Raw genomic sequence first — 19,597 nt, 5'->3', positions numbered from 1 at the left:
TGAACTATGTACAGATAAGGGCTAAAAGAAAAACCTGCTTTGGGTGATTTTGCTTGAGACATCCAAAAACCTGTGGTGCCGGTAGAAAACCGGTCAGGTGGACGCCCTGGTAGGGACAGATGTTCCCCGGTTTGACTGTGGTCCTCGACTCGTGTCCATTACCCCTGCCCCCTTGTTTACCCTTCAAGGGCAGTCCCTATAGATCAGTAGCCTTCTAAAGCAGTGGCCTGTCTAGAAATCTAGTGGTTGACGTTAATTAGTGTTTATATAGTTATCATGAAAACATTTATATTTCACTAGTTGTGATGAGTATTTACTGTTCTCAAAAAGTAATTGGCCTGTTTGTTCTTCTGTTTTTGCAGGTGTTTGTGATGTACGACCTGAAGAAGCAAGTAAGTACTATCCAAAGAGCTGCCTAGTTTTTCTCTGATCCCGTTTGACTTTTGAATATCATACAAACTTTTAATTTGATCTTTAAAGAAAAGGAAAGGGGAGTAAGACAAGAAATATTGGCTAGATATCAATAGATCATAATTTACATTGAAGCCAGCGCTGAAGCCCATTACGACAGGAATATGCTCTGTTTTTCAAGCATAGGCTCAATATATTAATCAGTTTCGTCATCCACATCTGCAACGTATACCATACATGCTGATTATTACTATTACGTTTTATAAATTAGTTATGGGGGACCATCTACACCTTACGTCTTCAGAAGCGTATACCCCAATTTGAAATAACAGAGGACATTGATTACTTGGGGCTAATCCTCAACGTGCATGGGCAAAAATATGTTTTATTTGATTTCATCTGACATAGATTTGGAAATTAGTTTTATTTATAGGTACAAACTTGGGTAGTAAAATTGTACTGTCTTATTTAAATCTGTTTTTATACAAAATATATATCCGAGCGGATATCAATGGGAGAAACAGCTAAAATGCTGGAATAGTATGGATAATGTTTTTTGCAGCCAAAGAAAAAAACTTTGTTAAAGGCTTGTAGTGCCACCACAACATAACATTTACATTGTAATTGAAGATACAAAAATATTATTTTTGGATAAAGATGTTTGGCAACAAAAAGTATCATGTTGATCTGTACCTGGATATTGACCTCCAGTGATTATCAAGATCCCTTATTAAGAGTTTACCATTCAACATAATAATTAAATGAAAGGTAATGGTTAGTAATGAGTGCGGACGCAGATGTGCGGCCTGGACACTCAGCTCTTTTTATGTGCATTTAACAACCTGATGTCCTCATAGACTTTGTGCTTGCACCCAGCTCGACATGAGAGAGGCATTCTCTAAGTGGAGACATCACCTTCTGTGCAAACCACCAGGTTTTGCACAGGACAGATCATCAGAAAATTCGCACACTTCAGCGTGAATGGTACACAGGCCCACAGCCATGTTTTTGCATGTTTTTGCATGTTTGATAACAAAACGACCTATATAATCAGTGCTCATAATATTACATCTGATTCCTGGATCCATAATGGTTCTTTAAGAGAAGCATTTTTCTGCAAAGAAAACATCCTTATTCAAAAGACTCTTCTTTTGTCTACCCCTTTAGTAACGTTTAGCCAGCATTAAATTAACTAAGAGCCCTAATGTTTGATCACACTTGTTCAGGAAATACTAACACCTCTTGGAGACAGATCTGATTTACAGGACACTAGATTATTTTTTAGGTCTCGCTGGAACTTTATAAGCTATTAGAAAGTATGCAATCTAAAGTGAAATAAATTCTGACTATAGGGGACCAATCAGAATATTGTGAACGGGTAAATGTACAAGAGCGCTAATGATGCCCTGGAGCATGGGTATTCCAATATTTTAAGGTTCTAGTGCATGCCTGAGGTCAACTACGGGTCCACTTTCGGCTATAATAGGTACACCTACACCTATAGAGCGAGCCTCTCCCCTGGACTGATCACTGTTGTAAGTATTCTGCCAGATGCTTCTCACCAAAAATGACAAGCTGGTGGTTAAGAAGCTGTGGGAGAGACCGATATGTTAGATTATAAAACCAGCTATAAAATCATTGGTGACAAAATTGAACAAATGCGAAAAACTCCTTGTTCTCAGATGTTAGGGAGGCTAGCAGGGAAGCAAAGTAAATTAGGATTGCTAGAGGACAAGATTGTCTGCAGAACTTCTCAAAGATTGTTGTGGAAGATGGTTCTTTGGGCATGAAAATTCACTATGAAAAGTCCATTGAATAAGCTGAAATCATCACCTCCTCTTTGTTTAAACAACTTACCATTCCACCTTGTAGGCAACAGCAGCTCCCAATATGACTGAATTGTCCGGAAGTCCTGGTGTGTCTTTTTACGTGGTGAGATAAACAGTATTAGGAAAGCTGTACTAACTCACAGCTTGAATTTAACATCACTAAGTATTACACCTCCTGAGATTCAATAGGGCACTCTTCTATCGGTTATGGGATGGAATTAAGCTTTAGAGGTCTATGTGGCGCCTGCCATGAAAATAAGGCCTAAAGCAAACAAACTCAAGGGTCACCTAGTTGGTCAATTGCATGTTTTCAGCATGCATCTGATCCCAGTCCTAAAATCAGCTGTGGTCAAACCTCTCTTAAGACTAACATGACTCCCTTAGAGTTGTCACTTTACTGGCCTATCTCCAACCTCAAACTGCTCTGCAAAATTACCAGGATAGTCCTCTATGATCACCTAAAAGACGCATTACCAGTTGAATTACTGGTGCTCCTTATCGTATTGAAATTGCTGGCTGCTTTCAATAGCAATATCAGACTTTTTCTCTTGATTTGCATGCACTATTTGTAGTTAAAATGAAATCTCTGGGTTGCCCGGTGAAACAAATGGAACAGTACAGCTAGCTGCTCACTTTCTGTGAATCTTGATAGATGCTATGCAGTTTTTACATACCACTTGTCCACCTGTTACTTGGGCTATTATCGCTTATCTTTGAAGAGAATGTGCCCACTATTAGTCTACCATGGGCATGCCCTCAGACCAGACTTGACCAGAGTGCATGAGCATAGCATAGCGTGGTACGAGATGGGATGTTACCAAGGGGTATGTTTTGAAGAGGTGCAGGAAGAAGGGAGGGATGGACAGGGAAAGAGCTTGCAATCAGCCAGCCAAAGGCGTGTTGGACTGATGCTACCCTGTATTGTCTCCGAAGAGAATATCACAGTAGGGGTGCTGGTTCTTTGATCCTCAGCCTATCCTTATTTTATCCCGGGTGCAAAGAACTGCTTTGTTATGTGTTGAGGTCGATTTTGAACAGAGATGTGAGTTATATGTTGGTGTTTTTTTTCCAGGATGCTCAGCCCATCCGTCCTGGCTTGAGGTAGGGATTGTTGGTGTGGCTGAGTAGTGCCCATTAACTCATGGAGGCTGTGTGTATGGGTCTTCAGGGATTCCCAGGTGCTTCAAGGGGCTGGGTTTGTTGGGGAGGAACAAACCTATGGGCTAGGCATGTGTGCTGGTTCAGTTTTGTGTGTTGTTTTGTGAGGTCAGTTACAGTGGCTTGATGTGGTGCAGAGTGTTGTCTGTGCTCGTGCACACATTGAATCTGGTTGATTGTTAATGAGGCTGGACGCTTGTGGTGTAGAGGGGCAAACTGGCATGTTTAGAGGAGTGTGAAGAGATGCGTGGGGGAGTATAGGTCTGTACACTGTGGGATGTTCCAGTACTGGTTGAATTGGGTCAGATATGTTATGCAGGGTTAATTGCATGTCCAACCCTATGAGATATCTGGTGCATAAAGTGCGGTGGGTGCTGAGTTACATGTGGTGTTACAAAGCTATTGTGTAATTTTGCGGGGTATTGTGTGTGGGGTAGGATTTGTGTTTGTGCGCAGTGTTGTGTGTGATGTATGTTGCACTGAGATGTTCGTGAAAGACTGTGGTAGTTATTATGTGAGGGGGCGGGGGGCTCGTCGTGTGACGTGGAAGGTGTTATATAGATGGTAGTAGTCAGGTGAACGTTTGAATTGTAAGAGGCTCCTGTGTGGTATTCTGTTGAGTGAAGAAAGCAGTGCAATCGATTGCAAACTGCACTCCAAACACAATTCAAGAAGGTTCCTTGTATTCGTTCTTGTACCGTGCGCAAGTTCTGGCAAGCTAACAACAGTAGTCACCATGCTTCAGCATGGTTTATTGTAATACAAGAGGACTTCCTGTCCTGGGACAGCAAGATGCCATCAGACATGAGCCGGATAGCAACTGAGACTCGTGGGCAACAAACTACATCACCGTGAAATTTGCACGTTGCACCAACGGTTTAAAAACTGTGTGAAAGTATGTTTTGGCACTAGAAAGAAAGAATGATTTAACTCTGAAAATGTGTTCTTGCTTGTCAGTGGTTGATAGCCTAGAGGCGAACCCCAATGAGAGTTTATTGCATCAGATTCTGACTTGCAAGCATCCATTCCGAAAGGGATTTCAACTCACCATAAAACATTTGGTGAAAACAATGAACATCAATGATATAAGTGTGACTCAACAAATACGAGGAACCTTGTTGAGCTGTTTTTGCAGTGCGCCACAGGATATTTTGTAATCCATCATGTTTCTTTCTTCCATGTATGTACACCCCTTACACCAGTTGGTACACTGATTGCATGCTGCAAAAGAAAATCCACAAAAAATCCTTCTAAGAATGAATTGAACAGAGTAGTGCCATCGCAGCAGTGCCAACACATACTATTCTGCTGGGTGTCGTGGCATTTTGGGCCTGATTCTGACCCTGGCGGCCGGTGACCGCCAGGGTCACCGGCCACGGGAGCACCGCCGACAGGCTGGTGGTGCTCCGAAGGGCATTCTGACCGCAGCGGTTCAGCCGCGGTCAGAAAGGGTAAACCGGCGGTCACCCGCCGGTTTACCGCTGCCCTTCTGAATCCTCCATGGCGGCGGAGCACGCTCCGCCGCCATGGGGATTCAGACACCCCCTACCGCCATCCTGTTCATGGCGGGAAACCCGCCATGAACAGGATGGCGGTAGGGGGTGCCGCGGGGCCCCTGGGGGCCCCTGCAGTGCCCATGCCAATGGCATGGGCACTGCAGGGGCCCCCGTAAGAGGGCCCCGCAAAGTATTTCAGTGTCTGCTATGCAGACACTGAAATACGCGACGGGTGCCACTGCACCCGTCGCACCTTCCCACTTCGCCGGCTCAATTCTGAGCCGGCGTCCTCGTGGGAAGGTTGATTTGCCCTGGGCTGGCGGGCGGCCTTTTGGCGGCCGCCCGCCAGCCCAGGGCAAATCTCAGAATCACCGCAGCGGTCTTTCGACCGCGGTGCGGTGTTCTGACGGGGTTACTTTGGCGGGCGGCCTCCGCCGCCCGCCAAAGTAAGAATGACCCCCTTTGTCTTTGTTGTGGTGTTGTATGGGTTTAGGTCTGAATCTCTTTTGTCTTAGAAAAGGTCCTATATAGCTGTTGTCTGCTTGGGAGTGTATAATGTAGTTGAGTTGATTGCGAAGAAATGTTATACAAGGTGACGTGGGGGATATGTGGCTGTTATGAACTGTCTTGTGGCCTGGTCATTTGAGGTGGAGTTCTTATGGTGCAGTATGCTGACAAGTAGTGATGACAGCTACGTCTCTGCCCTGGCCTCCTTGCTAGTGGTGGATCATTTTGATGTGAACATGAATGTTTCTAATTTATGTTTTGAAGTAGTTTTGTAGATGTAGCTAAATCTGGCTTGATTAGGATACCAGTGCTGTTGTCATAAACTGTGATTGTTAAGCCTTCCTTTATTGAGACGTGCAGATTTGGTTCCCATCATTGTTCAGAATACCCTTTGGACCAGGTTAAGGAGTTAGTGGAATTCAAGGCAAAGTGCAGGGTGGTTGGATATGTGTGATTCAAGGACTCTGCAGGATATGTAATGTTGGAGATTTGTTTGTAGTTGGTGGGGCAAACAGAGCTTCTTTAAGGCTTTTTTTTTTATCTCTGCTTCCATGAATTAGTCTGGGACTAACGATTTGTTTAGGGAGTTGATGTATGGTCATTATATCTTTAAATATTGTTTGTGGGCAGGGGTCTGTGGGACCACCCTAGTTTGCTTGTTTGGATTACATATATAGTGTAGAGTTTGACATAATCTCTAAACTGTTCAAGGGCAAGTTCCTATGTCATGGGAAAGTCAGGATGTCAATGAGGGTTTTAAATGTTTTGGGATAAAGGCAATGTGTGTCTCATGGATGTATCAGGACTAGTGAATAGATGTATTGAATTTTGCAGGCAAAGTGTTTAGCCAGATTGTTGCTTAATTCCTACGATGGTTGGGGGGGGTTGATGGCTATGGCTGTTGGATTGCAAGAAAATCATTGATGTGATTGTGAATTGCATGAGTTAGTGCTCAATTTGTGGCAATTGGACAGGTGTAGATACTGCTAGACAGATGTCAGAACTGAAAATCGTAATGAGCATGTACTTTGCTGATTAGACCCTATGACGGTTATGTAAGGTGTAGAAGTTTTACACTGGTGGATAACAAGTATGCAGATGGTTTCTCAAGATATTCCAACCAGATATTGAAGTCTTTAGTACAGTGATACGTGGGGATTTTCGAATGATGCCTGTTATAGAGCCTCTAAGGGCCTGATTAAGTGTATGGTGGATAGGGTTACTCCGTCACAAACGATGAATGATATCCCGTCCACCGTATTACGCTTCCATTATATCCTATGGACATCAAAATACAGTGAACAGAATATCTGTCACGGTTGTGATGGAATAACCCATCCGCCAAGCCCTAAATCAGGCCCTAAGTGTGTCAGAGGATTTGGAATTGGAAGAAGGTGGTCTGCATATATTAAAAGAAAGAGAGGGAGGTGTGGTATAGGATAGAGCAACAAGGAAGTAAAATGTATCATCTTGAGTGAATTCTAGGAACCTTTGCTTAGTAGGCTACTCCAATCCCCTCCATTTCCTTGGTTCAGGTGATTTTGGGAGACTGTTCTGAATGAGTTTTGAGTTTGTATTGTGGATGGTGAGAATAGAGACATTGGTTAGCCAATTTCTATGTTGGGAAAAGAAGATTATTATCCAGTGAGGAGAGAAGATAGAAAACATCTATGCAATGTTTTGACACTCCGTGGGTGTTTAGGAGCATGCTTCTTGGTCGGTTGAGCTTTTGCTGATGTCAGGGCAGCTATCAGGGTTTGCCTAGGCTTCCTTGGTGCAAAGTGAGGACTTTGAACGCTGTTGTGATCTGGTTTGTCGGTAGCTGTGGGTGAGATGGCTATATGATCTAAAGGATGTGGGCATAACTATTATTGATGCAGCATGTACAGTGGCAGCAGTGCTCATGGGTTCTTAGTCCCTCAGCATCCCTATTGTGGCTGTTTGTTTACTACCAAATTGAGTTGTGGGTGTGGCGCCCATTTTCCACGGACATCCTTGCTTTGTACCACATGATGGTGATAGTAATGGGGACTTCGTTTTGAGGGGGAGCTTCTGGTAGGTATTTGTATTAGTTATATTCACTGGCACTTGTTAACAGGATTGTAATGAGGGCTTTGGTGTTATAGGGCTGGGAGGGTCTGCCTGGCGTCAGCTAATTGTGTGATTAGAAGTTCTTTTGACCTTGTCTTTGTTATTGTAACTGTGGTACAGTCAATGATGGATAGTTCCGGTAGGAATATGTGTTGAAATAGATGAGTTTGGTTTCTGAGTTTGTTCAGTCTGGTGGTTATTTCTGTTCTGCACGTGCCTCTGTTGGTTTCTTTTGTGGGTCTTCAAGTCCTGTGAGTTCAAGATGTTTCTGTGGGATCAGATCATTGGGTTTGTTAAACTATGTGCAATTGTTAGGCCATATACAGGGTGAACACGTTTTGTTTTGCTATTCATGCATGACCATGGGTGAGGAGAGTCTGCTACCAGAACGTGTGCCACTATAGCTTGATAAGCATCCTGAGCTGTGCGGTTGTTGTGGTGTGTCTAGGGTTGACTGTTTTCTTCATGGGGAAGAGGCTGTTCAGGGTGAGAAGGAGGTCAGAAAGAGTTTAGTTTGATGTCTTTGGTCTATTTAACTGGGTGAGGTGCAAGAGTTGTAGCGAGGCTACTGATGGAGGTCTTGATGGAGTTTGGATTTCATTACTGAGGTGACATTTCTGGTTATGTTGGGGCCCTGGAGAAGGAGATCTTGTGACCGTAGGATGGGGAGCATTGTTTTGGTTGCTGATTTGTCATTTGTGACATTGTTAGTTATTTCTGCTAATATTTTCCTGGGTTGGCAGGGGTGACGCAGAGGGGCCTAAGTGTTTTCTGGTAGGGGTGCAGTGGGCGATCTGGGTCCAAGGTTGCCAAAGACTTAACTTTTTTGATCATTTTGATCAGGGTACTGTGTTCTATTGCAAAGGCATTGGTGAAGGGGTTATGTTTAGGTACCACACGAGGCTGCGCATTTTATCCGAGTTTTAAATTGTTCTTGACAATCTAGAGACTGATCCTCCAAAAGCAGACAAGCAGTAGGTGGCTGTCAGACGCTGGTGGTTTGCATACCATGAAGTGTTTGTGCATGGTGTGTGTATCTGAGAGAGTGTCAGTGGCATGTGGGTGTGTTTGCATGTTTGGGTGAGGAATGGGGGATTGGACGAGTGGGAAGGGGATGTGTAGAAGAGCTGATGATGCTGTAACCAAAACTTGGATCTAATCTCCCAGCTGCTCCCATCTCTCACTTTCAGTGGCATGGCTCGCTCATTCATGATTGTTTATGTTGCTCTAGATTTTGAAAGTACATTTTTAGCTTATAAACCTTTTTTTCCCCTTTTCCAGGTCACAGTCGGATCGTGGGCGGTATTGACGCCAGCTCTGGCCAATATCCATGGCAGGTTAGCGTGTCCTTTCATGCGGATCATGTGTGCGGAGGTTCTCTAATAGATTCCAGTCACGTGCTATCAGCGGCCCATTGCTTCCCAAGGTAAGAATCTACAAAATAACTCCATGTATCAGGTGTTCAGATTACCCGATCTCACAATTAAATAATAAGAGCAATACAACATTTCTGGCTGTCCTTCGCCCTTGTCACTGTATTCTAGTGACCTTCATCCTTATTCCTGTTTTTTTAAATATATTTTTAATGACAGTCTCAAATTGCATTAATATAGAGCATTTATAAAACATATGCACGTGTCTAACTGACAGCTGGTCAACAGTAGGGCCTGTAGGGAAACATAAGCAGCCAGCCTGGAGGGGTCTTTAATGTATCGCAGGATCCAAACCAGGTTCGGAAGCTGGAATGCACTTCAAGAGAGTCGTTTTCAAACCTCAAAACCATAAAAAAGAAAAGAAAAAGAAAACTAATCTCACCCCTCTCCCCAGAGGTTGTGGGTATTCGGCTCATGTTGCAAGGATATTATCAGAAAATGTGGTTTGTGGAGGTTTACTGTTTTGAGAGAACAGCAGTGCAGAAGGGGCATGGGTGACCTATAGCAGTCAAGGAAGTTGTGGGAGGAAGTGAGTGTCTGTGTTGGGAAGCTATGGTGGTCGGTTGTTGTCCATGATGCATTCAGGGAGTCCAGTAGGTTCCTGTCCCATTGTGTATCGAGGGATCCTTTTTCCTGTTTGACAACTGAGTGATCCTGATAAACTTTCACTTTTGTAAAAGGTTCGTATAATGCAGGTTATATTAATGAAGAGCTGCATAAACTACAGGCAGGCACCTCGAACAACAGCTACAAATCAATTATCTCTTTAATACAAAGCAAACATTTTACCACCAATCCCCCCTAAAGGGGCCTTAAATCACCCCCTTTGAGCCTACTAGTCACAACCCCCATTCCTCCTATCTGCCCTTTACCTAAATGCTGTCCATCTAACCATCCTTAAACCCAATTCCATTCTTAAGTATCTGTCCTGTCCTTTCACTTCTGTCTCACGTTCTATTTCTCAGTGCCTGTTCTTCAGCGTATCCCTCCCCCAATCTACAAGACCCCGAATCCACCCTGAAACTAACCAGCAATACTGTAATACCAAAAAAACAAACAACTCCACACCTTCCTACCCTACCCAGCTTTATCAACCATCTAATGATCACCCCATTCAGAATTGCCAGTTCCCAAAAAACGTATGTTCCTTTAAGGCCAAATTTCCCCCCAAGAATCCTACTTCTGTTTCTTGCAGTTCAAACAAGTAAATCTTGTTTCCTGAAAATGTTAAATGCACAGCATCACCCATGAACAGTTCATAATCTTCAGAATTGCTCCCCATACGTCTTATTCTGAAATCTTCAGAATTGCTCACCGTATGTCTTATTCTCTCAGTTCATTCTATCTGCCAAAACGTTCTTCGTAATCTTTAGACCTGCTCTCCATATGTCTCATTCTGTCCATTCATTCTATCTGCCTAAACGTTCTTGTTTCACTGTTTATTTTCCCTCTAGCCTTTTCAGTCAGTAGGCCTCACTGCTCTCCTCAAAACTAAGCTGGAGACCAACTCTGTCTTCACTAAAGAGGTCTATGGTCATACCACTTTTATTTCCCTTAGGAATCTCTTTATTTTTCTCAGCAAGTCTAATCCCAGCAGCAGCACCACTCCATTCGCACCCTTGTGAGCAAACAAAATATCAGAGCATCCCTTACCCATTTGTAATTTAACGTAGGCAATAACCCCACCCTTGAATCTGCACTAAAACCTAACTGCCTATTTCACAAATGAATCCCCGCAGATACTGAAGTGCACCCTGCAGTCTTCATCTAAACCCAACAAACCATTTGCAATGGGGGATTTCCAGTTGCAACACTTTTGGGGCACACACATCGTGCTGCATCTCAACTCCCTTTTGCCAATGTCCCTAACAATATTCTCAAGTAATCCTACTCTGGTGGCTTCATTTGATGCGCTCCCCTAAAAAAGATATATCAAAATGCAGAAAAGAGCAAGTCTGGTGTATGTAAACCTACCCTCCTCACCCATAGCAGTTCATAGCCTGTCAAAAGCACCACTTCTGTAACGAAACAATGGGTGTTCCCCATCCCACGCATGTTCATAAAATCATTAAGGCCCATATTTATACTTTTTTTGTGCTGCATTTGCTTCATTTTTTTATGCAAAAGTGGCACAACCTTACAAAATACAATTATATTTTGTAAGTTTGCGCCACTTTTGGGTAAACAAATTACGCAAATGTGGCACAAGAAGTATAAATATGGGCCTACATATTTTGCAAGGCAAATGTTGGGATCCCTGGACCTTCTCAGCACTATCTGGCCCTATTTGATCCTTCTTTGCGTGCCTTAACCTAATAACGGAACCCTATCCACACCAACGCATCTTCCCATCAGCAAACGCTGCATCCCTTACTTGTCCAAAAATTCAAAAACTATAATGGCAAAGAAAAACATCTAAACTATACACAATTTAAATAATGTTTCATCCCAATCTGAGTAGCAGAATCTTTGTACCTACTCTACTGTACCATTTAAAATCTTCACAGTGACTGCCTCCCTGCAGTGCACCTGCACCCCTTTCATCCCAGCCCGACCATCCAGCAGGCTATACTCCACTTCTCCAGCTGTGGCTTTCACTTCCTGTGAAATGTAACACATGCTAATTTACACCAGAGACAAACCCTGGTCATTCAAATACATTCTAAACTTTACTTAATCCTTTCTCATCTGCTTGCATCTGCTCTATACCACTAACAATAATCTCCTGTCATGCCTGCCTATAATATTTCCTGCTTCACAAGTGACCCTTTGATAAGTTGGAATACCCTCACCCTCCTGGCTCACAAAGTTCCACCTACAGCTCCAGAGCACAGGCACTCTGCCACTGAGAATGAGACCATGCATCCACAATGTCATTATTCACATCAGGAATGTGTCTTGCTCAGGGTTGGACTGGAATCTAAAATCAGCCCTGGCAAAACTGTTCAAGCCAGCTCCTCTGCAGGAGGCAGCAAACAGAATAGGGCCATCGGGACATGATTATATCATGGCTTCTCAGCCTGTTTGGGAAGCAGCCACCAGCCTGCAGCCCAGACAGAAAATGTCAGCATGGCAGAAAGACCAATCCAGCCCTGGTCTTGCCATAAATATGTTGTACATCATGCAGCCTTGCACAAATATGTTCTGCACCTTTTTTGTCTAGCACCGAATGTCTATTAAAAAGAAACACCAACTACATTGTTATCCGCATACACTTTCCTTCCTGTTAGCCAGTACCTTACTCCACAGAACAATTGGTAACCACCATATGAAAGAAATTCAAACACACTTTGCTGTACTTTGTCTCTACCCAACTCTCTTGCCATTTCTATACACAGCAACTACTCTTCCTCGGCGCACACCCTCTTGAACTTCCAGTTCTGCTAAGTTCCCTCCCTTGCATCCATGACTGCCACTGTTGTTACTTTCAGCCCACTATGAAATTTTATCTTCACATTGTCTCATGTGCTTAACCATTAGCTCCTCTTCTTCCACCTTATCCTCAAATTCACCCTCACAAGCATCTGGTACATCATCTTCTTAGTCCAACACCACCTCCTCCCACTAATCAGATGGTGGCTCTAGACACATCCCCATATTGTTTCTGCCCAGGCACTTGTCCCAGGCTGTTTGTCTTCTCCTACTCCCTCATCAGGCAAACTTCTCTATTCCTTGTTAGTTGCATCAAGGGGACTATCTGCACTGCACCTTCTCATCTGACCAGCTTGCATTAGCCGCCTGCCTTAGAAGTCTTAAGCCTTGATGAACATTTTGCATGAGGGTCTCTTCCCCATGCACACCAGCAGCCACATTAGCGATAGTGCCCTGTGGGTGTAATGTTTGTTTGTGCCCATTTTTTGTACTACTGGGATACTGGTGCATTATAAAAGGGGCTGCAGCTGTTTGTGCAACCCCTTCTATAATATCAACAGCGCCAGAGCACATAGAGCACCAGCACTATCTTAAGACAGCATTTCAACATTTGCATGGGTGCATGCCCCAAACACAATTCTGCCCTCCTGCTGCTTGACCAGCTCAAGCAGGGGACAACAGAACAAAGGATTTCCTGTAGGAGAGGTGTTACTGGGCGGGGTTGGGGTAGCCTCCACGCACTCAGGACTTCTTTGAAAGGCACATTTGGTGCCCTCCTTGCATAATCTGGTTTGCACCAGTCCAGGGACCACTGGTCCTCGCTCTGGCATGAAACACACAAAGGAAAGGGGAGTTACCACTCCACCTGTCCATCTCCACCCCTCGGTTGGTGCCCAGAGCTCCTCCAGGTGGCCAGTTGGTTCTGCCATCTTAGAAACAAATGTGTTGAGGCCTTTTGGAGCATCTGACTCTGTATTCCAGGTAGCTGATGTCAGTGACCTCTCCTGATAGGTGGTCACCCAAGAGAGTGACCAAACTCCCTTTTTGCGCTATTTAGGGACTCCCTGGAGGGTTAGCCCCCAGATTCATCATGCAAAATACTGCAATTAACTCTCTGCAAGACATCTTCTGCTCCTGGCCTCTAGAACCACTGCTGGGCTACACAGGAACCGGACAAGACTGCACTGCCTGAGAAGACGTATCTTTGCAACATTGTTTCCAGTCTCCTGTCAGCATTCTGCCACATCTCCAAGGTTGTATATCCTCTGGGGTTGGCAAGATTTTGACTGCACCAAGAAGCAAGAAGAAATCTCCCTTGGAGTGGAGGAGTCACTGCCCTGCATCCGCAGGCACCTAAGGCATCAATGTCCTGCTGGTGGAATCTTCTGTCCATCGGATCTGTGAAGATTCTCTAACACAGGTGGTGGTTCTGAGGGATCCCCAGGTCCTCTCTGCCTTTTGTCCAATGTGGGAGATGGTGAGCCCTTGCCTCTGCCACTGGGACAGACCCCTGGGCACTGCAACTGTTCCACCAACCAAGGCTTGTTGATTCCTGCATCGAAGGATCATCAGGCTCCAAATAGTCTCAGCCCCCAGCCTATACCTCTGCAAGGACAGTCTTCTGTCTGCAGCTCCAACCACGTGGGACTCCTCTTCAGGTGTACTGACTGGGCCTCACTGTGACTTACTGTGCCTGCTGCCAGTGGGTTGCTTGAGGGGGACTTGGACTGCTTCTTCTGGCTCTCCTGAATTCTGAGGGTCAGCCCAGACTCCACTCCAATGGTCGAGTCCTCGGGACCCTGATGGTCCTCTATAGCTCTGCAAAACCTCCAACAGCTCCTTTTGCATTTGCCTGTGCTAGTTGGTGGTCCTCCTCACCACTGACCCATCTGCAATCTAGTGACCATTGAGGGACAGCTCGTAGGTGACTTAAGGGACTCCTGCAGCTCCTAGACCCCGCAGCTGGACTTAATCCATCACTGAGGAACCAGATCTTCAACTACAGGAGGGTGGGCATTGCCTGACTCACTTGGACACTCCTGTGTGGTGTGTACTCTGTTTCCTTCTTTTGCAGGTACTCTTCACCCGGAATCTGCCATTGGGTTCCACCGGCCTGGTCCTGTTTCTGCATTTCTCCAATCACAACATTCCCATGTTAGCCTACAGGATGACCGGGTAACTTAACTCTCTGCACCTGGCCACTGAGAATCTTCTAGGTACTTCCCTTTTGGGGTTCCACTCTTCCCCAGCCCTTGGTCCCCAAGATCTGCATGATCTGCAGTCTTCTGGTGAGTTTTTTTATTGATCGAAGCGTATAGGGTGTTCCGTCAGCTTGCTTGTGGCGAGGTCATGTGTGATGGTTTTCCAGGTGCATATTGGGAGCCATCTGAAAATCTTCCTCAGCATCTTCAGGGTATGGAAATATGAGGCGATGATGGCATTTATTTGTGTCATCTGTAAATAGATGCTATGAGAACCTAAATAAGGAGATAATGTCTCCCAAGGAGGTAGTGCTGAGAGCAAAAAAAGGAGGCTATTATGTCAGGACAGCTTGGAATCCCTTGCCGCTGAGAATGAACAGCCACAAAGGTAGGTTGACAACCATTTATGAACGATGCAAGTGATGCGTAGACGAGGGTATTAAATTAGATATACAAAAGGTGATGGGAATGCTTGTAAATGATTTAAACCTATGGTTTAAACCATCGGCAATTGCCTTGTATTGCATTCCCACTCATCATTTCTCACCCACTGTGCCACTCTAGACAGAAGTTCGCCTTTATTTAAACCAGGACCGACCCTGTTCCTCGTGGAAACAGTCCATTCCAAACTGCCTTTGCACTGGACTATGGCCTAGAGTAATTACCGGTGGCTAAAATTAATTAAATCAATCCACCAATCACTTTTTTCCTCGCCCTCAGCAATGGCTTGAGTGCAACAAGTATGCTCAGACATGGGTCTTGTACACTCTGTGCCACAATGCTCAAGCTGGAACCTACTGATGAGGCCCCAAAAGGGCGGAAACTAGTCTGGGGTTGCTTGTGTTACCATTCGGTGGGGATCTGGCCTGTTTGATGGGCTACACTGTTCCTATTAGAGCACAATCAAGATTGATTTGCATCTGGCTAACTCCTGTCTGAGGCGGCATTGTGGAAAAAAAACTTGGACTGCATTGCAGCCTTGAGTAATAATCAGTGACTGAGATTAATGCAAGTATTTCACTCATCACTTTTTTATATTCTTCATTGTCATTCTCTCAGTGCAAAGACTATGCACAGACATGAGTTCCATCCTCAATGTGCTACTGTAACCAGGCTGGATCCTACTGACGAGGCCCAAATCGGCTGAAACTTATATGAGGCTGCTTGTGTTCCCATTTAGAGAGTACCTGGCCTGAAGACTTTGCACCAATTATATCATATTCAGTTTTGACGTTAGTGAAATCATCTTTCTGTGGAACTTGATTCCACTATCTGGACTGAATTAAGAGTGGGCAATGTAAACCAACTCTAGGCACTAGAATGTTTATGCCATTACGTCATAATGTATAAACAGTTTAGCAGTTTAGTCTTTAAAGACGTGTACAACTTGTCATCCACTAAAATTCTAGGCCCTTAAGTCTCCTATTGATCACGTTTTTTGGCTACGGGCACACTTGGCAGATATTATTTGGCACTAAATACTAATGCACCCCATAGAAGCTGCCCTGGAGACAACCTCTGGAGTGGCATCTGCTTGATCAACTCCTCCCCCAGGTTTCCTGTTCCTGTCTGTTCTAAAGGCGCATGAGGTGTAGAATTGCAGTTGTGTGATGACAAAGCTGCAGCAGTTAAGAAAGGTGTGTGCTGCTGCACTTTTGGGATTTTCATCTCCTTTCCAGGTTTTCTTCTTCCAGCTAGGGCTTGGACTTGCTGTGAGATGCCTTGGTGTACTGTGAATTTCCAGGTATCTGCTTCCCCTTGATGGCTTATTTAACCTAGAGCCTAGTTTATTTGCTTCATTTTCGAAGGTCGAATTCTGTGGTATTAAAGACACTAAGGGGGTTATTCTAACTTTGGAGGAGTGTTAATCCGTCCCAAAAGTGACGGTAAAGTGACGGATATACCACCAGCCGTATTACGAGTTCCATAGGATATAATGTACTCGTAATACGGCTGGTGGTAAATCCGTCACTTTTCCGTCACTTTTGGGACGGATTAACACCTCCTCCAAAGTTAGAATAACCCCCTAAGTGAGCAGTACTATCCCTCTCTATTTTTTCCTCCCCTTTTTGTGCTCCAACTTGGGCATGTAGGATTGGGACAGGGTGTTCTTTGGTTAGTAATGCCTCCCATCCAGGGCCAGCTGCGGGTGACTTGTCAACTTGCCTCATTTCAATCTACCTCTTCCCGGATAAGTTGCAGCACCTTGCTCCCTTCTTTGGAGATTTTCATCTACCAAGGACTCCCAGTTGCCACTGGATGCCGGTTATGGCTTTCTTTCACTGAGAACCAGGGGCTGTAGTTGCCACCTGATGCCAGGCAATAGAATTAGTGCTTCTATAATTTCTTCTCACTTTGGAGGGGTGTAATGAATCAGTGACTTTACAATGTAAACTCATTATTATAACTGTCATAATTAGTGTTAATTTTCTTCTTCTCACTTTAGTCTTCTGAATCTATTTTCTTTTCGTTATGGTTTGTATTTTGACATCATTCTATTGATTAATAGAAAATGTAAGTAATTGTAGGCCACTTTGGATAAAGCTATAGCAAATTAAAGTAATTAAACTTGGCCCAATTATAAATTACAATAGTATCGAAGCTTGAACCGTGGTTACTATAAGCCCATGAAATTCTATAAATGGGGTTGCTCTCCTCTTTCTAACATGGTTGGGCCGATAAGAAACTGAAGTTGGTCTTGTGTGGATATTTACGGCATGGCCTAAGCTACAAGAACCTTTGAACAAGATTCTATTACCCCTTCAGTTTGTTTGTTCTGTTTCTATTTCCCTTTAAGCAGAATGAGACTACCGCTGTATATACACGTTTTTATTAAATAATCTATGTGGCCCACTTGGTTACTGCAGCTAAATGGTTGGTGTTACCTTCCCTACTTACCAACCAGTTATGCTAAGAGACTTTAGGCATTTATGCGTCAACATGGTCAGCCATCAAAAGCTTTCATTGCTAAATTAGCATAGTTTGCTGAATGTTTGCAATATTAAATTCCGTTCATTTTCTCTTTTTCTTTCCCATTAGATGCACCCTCATGCTTGAAAATCTGTAATGTGTTTTTTTATGTTTATTGTTGCCGTTCTTGCCAAAAATATTTGATGAAAAGGGACTCTTGCCTATGGCGATCATCTCATCTTATGTAACATTCTGATATCTTCTAGCGATCACGATTTGAAAGAGTATTCAATTACGCTTGGGATCTCCTCACTGGCAATCCCTGAAGACAGCATGGTTACGCTGAGGGTGAGCAATGTCGACGTATATCCAGGCTACGTAGAAGGAGGAAGTGGGGACATTGCTGTGGTAACACTGGAGAGAGCTGTTACCCTGTCTGATAAAATTCAGCCCATTGCCCTTCCATGCAGTGAAACCCAGTTCCCAGTGGGAATGTTGTGCACAGTTACTGGTTGGGGAAACATCCATCAAACAGGTAAGAAAAGATTTAGCATGCACCATTTTTGACAGCCACTTTCTCTCTCGTACTCTTTCTCTCTCCAGATAAATTGAAAGAAAACGAATGCTTTTATTGGCCACAATATAAATGCTCTGACCGCAAGAAAGGATCTCACACACGTGTACACTGCGAGCAGGAGCAGTGGCTCGCAGTCCTTAAAAGCATACCTTTACCTTATTGGCATTTGTGTAGAGCAAATTCTACTATTGGTGAAGCCTGGTAATGCTTTCAGCAGCGCAGAGACTTTCCACATGATCTCAGGGCTGCCAGTGCAGACCGGAATCTAAATTAGCTTCTGATGATGTGTGCCTTAGTTCTATTTTCAGTGAAATGACTAAGCATTATTTATTGAGCTGTGAGTATATACTTCTCTTGATTACAAGGAAAGGCTGCAGTGTGCAGATCGAGATGTATCTTTGTATTGTAGAATTTATGTAGCACTTCCTGCCCCTGACAAGAACACAACGCTTCTGATAGCCATTGAATTCCTTGGATGCCCTTTCAGAGTATATGTTTACAAACGTGTGGAGATGTAGAGAAAACTTGGTAGTAGTGTGTGAAGATCAGAGATCTTCATCCTATCACGGTGCTGGGAGCTACTAACTGGCCTTTAGAATAAGATGTTGAAGAAGAATAAGAGCCTAGATGTGATTGTGCATGGAATTACCTACCATCTTGTTGGCAGTGTTATGTATCATGGAATTATCTGATAGGGAATAGCTACATTTTAAAGATATTCCGAAATATGAGAATTATTCTTCAGTTCATAATATTTATTCGGCTATACCAAGAGTAAGCCATAAAAGCGCATGATAAAATACAATAAAAACAGTAGGACAAGAATCAATAAGCTCATAAAAGGATTGGAAATGTAATATTTAAAATCATAAAATAAATAAAATACAATTGATACTTTAAATTTTTTTAAAGTACAGTAAGGATTTTCCTAGCATGAATTGCTTTTAGTATATAATTTGCCACCCTGTAGCATACATTCGGGGAGTCTAAGGCTAACAAGAATTCCAGTGCATCCTGATAAGTTCTTATATTAAGTTCATTAAAAAGAGGTTTAAGGTAGGTAATTCTAAGATGTTTATAGAATTTACAGAATAAGACAAAATGCAATGTGCATCACAAGGACATCTATCTGACTCTAGTGGGCAATTCCTAGTTTGGGTAAATGCTACAAGGTAGTGCGCAATGCCCAGTCTTAGTCTAATTAACACAAACCTGTGCTGTATGTTGGTGACTATGGAAATATAGCCAAACCTACTTGCATCCAATGAGTAAGACAAGTAAAGACCAACAGTGCATTTGGTAGATTCAGTTAGCTTCCTACCATTCGCTTTATATATCATAAAAGTGTCCTTGATACTTTTTTTGATAATGACAGCACGTCCTCTGGATTAAGTTTTATGGATCTATTAAAAACAGATTTAAAGGAGGATTCAATACAAGCTAGCCAGGGTATACACATGGCATTGTCAACTTTCATACAGTCTAATATAAGATCTTTAGTAAAACCTGTGGCTTTCTTAGACCATATGCTATGCCATAGACGCAGAGGTCTCACCCGTAGCACATCTTCCAAATATTGTGTGCCTATTTTTTGATGTGTGATCCAATTAGA

General features: G+C 43.6%; 1 protein-coding gene across 1 annotated transcript in view; it reads left to right on the top strand.

Annotated features, from left to right (window-relative positions):
* PRSS8 (serine protease 8) overlaps positions 1–19,597 on the top strand; it is a 130,237-nt gene that overhangs the window by 67,438 nt on the left and 43,202 nt on the right. Inside the window, exons 2-4 of the mRNA XM_069244213.1 lie at positions 363–392; positions 8,774–8,918; positions 17,675–17,943. Coding sequence (XP_069100314.1) covers positions 363–392; positions 8,774–8,918; positions 17,675–17,943 — 444 coding nt within the window. The remainder of the gene's footprint in view (positions 1–362; positions 393–8,773; positions 8,919–17,674; positions 17,944–19,597) is intronic.

Source organism: Pleurodeles waltl, chromosome 7, assembly GCF_031143425.1.
Source record: "Pleurodeles waltl isolate 20211129_DDA chromosome 7, aPleWal1.hap1.20221129, whole genome shotgun sequence".
NCBI classification, from domain to species: domain Eukaryota; kingdom Metazoa; phylum Chordata; class Amphibia; order Caudata; family Salamandridae; genus Pleurodeles; species Pleurodeles waltl.
Note: the sequence above shows the minus strand (reverse complement) of the source record. Positions and strands in the feature narration are given on the sequence as shown.